The sequence below is a fragment of the Gekko japonicus genome, unplaced genomic scaffold, assembly GCF_001447785.1.
Source record: "Gekko japonicus isolate JY-2015 unplaced genomic scaffold, Gekko_japonicus_V1.1 scaffold60, whole genome shotgun sequence".
Taxonomy (NCBI): Eukaryota; Metazoa; Chordata; class Lepidosauria; order Squamata; family Gekkonidae; genus Gekko; species Gekko japonicus.
The window spans coordinates 2,315,131-2,318,490 of NW_015167528.1; the positions used below are offsets into that span (position 1 = coordinate 2,315,131).

General features: G+C 50.0%; 1 protein-coding gene across 1 annotated transcript in view; it reads right to left on the reverse strand.

The window, feature by feature from the left end:
• The window catches only part of NDUFS6 (NADH:ubiquinone oxidoreductase subunit S6), a 15,453-nt gene extending 15,244 nt beyond the window's left edge, over positions 1-209 (reverse strand). The window contains exon 1 of the mRNA XM_015413322.1: positions 9-209. Within this exon, the coding sequence (XP_015268808.1) occupies positions 9-137 (129 nt within the window). The 5' untranslated portion in view covers positions 138-209. The remainder of the gene's footprint in view (positions 1-8) is intronic.
• Between the last annotated feature and the right edge of the window lie 3,151 nt (positions 210-3,360).

Here is a 3,360-nt window from a genome sequence, read left to right on the forward strand (position 1 = left end):
TCCGATCCCCCCGTGTGAGTCACAGGCTCTCCGGTGCCCCCCGCCGCCGCCGCCGCCGCCGCCCCGAAGCTCCGGCTGGCCACCAGACGCGCCGCTCTCAGCGCGCTCCTCAAGGGCAGGGCAGCCACCGCCGCCATCTTTGGGGGGGGCTCCCGGTCGTTCCGCAACCCAACTGCGCGTGCGCGGCCCTGCGACGGAAGACGGGGGGGAAGTGGGCGGCCCCCTCGTAGGCACCGCCCACAAGCGCCACGGCCGCGAGACGTCAGCGCGCGGCGGAGGAGTAGGAGCGCGCTCGTTGGGGCCTCCCGCTTTACCTTTGTCGCTGTTCCCGCGAAAGGGAGGTCGGTAAAGGGGTTCCGGGATCGCTGCGGGGGCGCGAAATGACGCCGTCGGCGCTCTCGGATTGCCGTCCGTTTTAAGGGAGCCCGCGCATGCGCTCCCGTGGACGAGGCACGGTCGGGAGGTTGGTCGCTCCGTGCGCGTGCGCAGCGCCTGGCTCTCCGCGCGCGGCGCTGCAAGTTTCCTGGCTCCCTCCCTCCTACCTGGTCCGGCGCCTGTTAATTTCCCCGTTAAGGTTGCATTACTTTTGGAATGAATGAAGGATACAAACGCCATAAAGCACACAGCCTGTTTGAATAACAACTATTATCAAAAAGAATAGGAAAGGCAACCAGGTATACTTGAGCTGCGGTGGCTCAAGTGGTGAAGATGCTGAACTGCAGGCTGTGGAAGGTTGGTAGTTCAGCAGTTCGAGACCCGGGTGCCGCATGACGGCGTGAGCTCCCGTCTCTAGTTCCAGCTCCTGCCAACCTAGCAGTTCGAAAGCAAGACATTGCAAGTAGATCAATAGGTACTGCTTCGGTGGGAAGGGAAGAGCAGGTAGAGATGCCGTTCCCAGTAAACGGCTGAGAGTGGGCCTTTTGACTGTCAGTTCAGAGTTGTTCCATTGCTTCAGGCAGGGCTCCACCATGTTGATCTCCAGCACTTCTTGGGAATGGGACCTCTTTTGAGCGGCACATTTCACTCAGCAGTCCATTATTTGCAGGATAAACCAACACGGCAAAGCATATGTACTTAGTTTCATCCTCCAAGCAAGGAAGATGTGGAGGATAGGACCCATTTGCAAAGCAGGATCCAAGATCCTGTGTTTATGAGCTAGTCACCCATCTCTCTCACTGCCCTGTCCTGATACGTAACGACAAGCCCTGCTGCAAGGCAACGTGAAACTAGTCAAGTGCTCAGGATGTGGATTTTGTGTGGCATTAAAGGTGGCCCAGGAGTTGTGGTGGCTCAAGTGGTTAAGACGCTGAACTGCAGGCTGCGGAAGGTCGGTAGTTCAGCAGTTCGAGACCCGGGTGTGCCGCATGATGGAGTGAGCTCCCGTCTCTGGTTCCAGCTCCTGCCAACCTAGCAGTTCGAAAGCAAGACATTGCAAGTAGATAAATAGGTACCACTTCGGTGGGAACAGCATTCCGTGCGCCTTGGTGTTTAGTCATGATGGCCACATGACCACGGAAACGGCTTCGGACAGTGCTGGCTCTTCGGCTTGGAAACGGAGATGAGCACCGCAGCCCTAGAGTCGGACTCAAATGGCTTTTTTAGATATGCTAAAAGGAAGGACAGGGTTGCCAGTTGGAACTGATATTTCCTTTGATCGGTCTCCACAGAAACAACATTCTTTCCAGTGCTTGACGACTGCTAAATTGCACCGAACAACAAATGACTTTGCAGGTGACATACTATTCAGTGGCAGTGATAGCACTGACAGGCCTCTAAAGCCCCATTAGTGTTTTAGTTGTGTTTGATTTTCAAGATGATGGTTGAATGAACACTAACACAAGTAGTGGTACTTAATTTGGATGAAGTAAACTCTACTGGTGCTCACTCCTAGATAAGCATGTGGAGAATTGTGTGTATAAGATTGCAGACTTAACCAGCAGCTGTTACTGATGTTGTTTCTCTCTTTCTCTTCTGAATGTGCAGGCAATGGCCTCTCTGCTGCTGCAGAATGTTGTCAGGAGTTCAGCTCGTTTTCTGAACTGTGCTGTAGCCTTTCGCTCGTTCTTCTCCTGGCTGCCGGGGCGTTTGCAGACTGTCACTCCATTGCAAGCCCATCCTACTCCCAAGCTGTGCACCGCGGATCTGTTGCCATTTCTCACAAGAGGCGCGCTGACCAGCCTGCAGCCTGTTGCTGGAATGAAATGCAAAACGGTCCTCAAAAAGCGCTGCAAGGACTGCTTCATTGTCCGCAGACGTGGGCGTTTGTATGTGTACTGTAAAACTCACCCTAGGCACAAGCAGAGGAAGCTGTAACTCTGCTACCCGATGGGGGAGAGTCAAAAGCGTGGTTGGTGAAGAGAACCAACCCGCCGATCCTATCTGCAAAAAAAACTGATGACTTTTGCAGGAAGCGCAGCCGTTAGAAATATGGAAGTATTCAAGTTCTGGCTACTTTAAGCAACCATGTCTGGCATATAGTATGATCAGCCATTATAGACTTTAAAAAAAATTGCTTTGCTTAAAAAAATTATAGTCTGTCATCATTAGGTTTACTCTGTTTAGAGCAGATATTTTTGTTCAATGGATGCCAATATGTTAATATCTTCAATCTAAATACAATACATGATTTTGGTAGGACTTTCAAATAATGTCAAGATAGGTAACTGTATTAATCTGTAGCAGTAGAAAAGAGCCAGAGTCCAGGAGCACCTTAAAGGCTAACAAAATTTGTGACGGGGTACGAGCTTTTGTGAGTCACTGCTCACTTTTTCAGATACCTGAAAAAATGAGCAGTGACTCAGGTATCTGAAGAAGTGAACAGGGACAAAAGTTCCTCCCCTGCCACAAATTTTGTTAGCCTTTAAGGTGCTCCTGGACTCTGGCTCTTTTCTACTTCTCCAGACAATGTGTATAGGATCACAGTGTCAAAACAAAGAATGTGGTTCAGCCAGCAGTTAAGTGCTCACAAGTTTCATTGAAAATTTGGAAGAGTTAAGCATATGGTTAAATCTCTACTGTTGAAGTAAACAATTCCTGCATCGTTTCCAGAATCATAACTTAATTCTGCTTTCTGTATCTTTTAGAGGTCTTACTAAGGATAACGTCATTAAAACATCTATCTGTATTTGGAAGGGCAGTAGGCTGAATGATCTTTGTTCATTTGGTGTAAATGCAAGCATCTGAAACAGGATCCAGGAAGAAATATGCACAAGCTGTGTGCACTGGCTTTGTGAGCACTTGCTTCACAAGTCCGCAGGAGCTGGAACTACCCGGAGTCCTTTCTGTTTGTGGGCTTGTGCCGGCAGAGACAAACAGCATAATGGCCCCTTATTCACTTGGTTTAAATAATTGTCCATATAT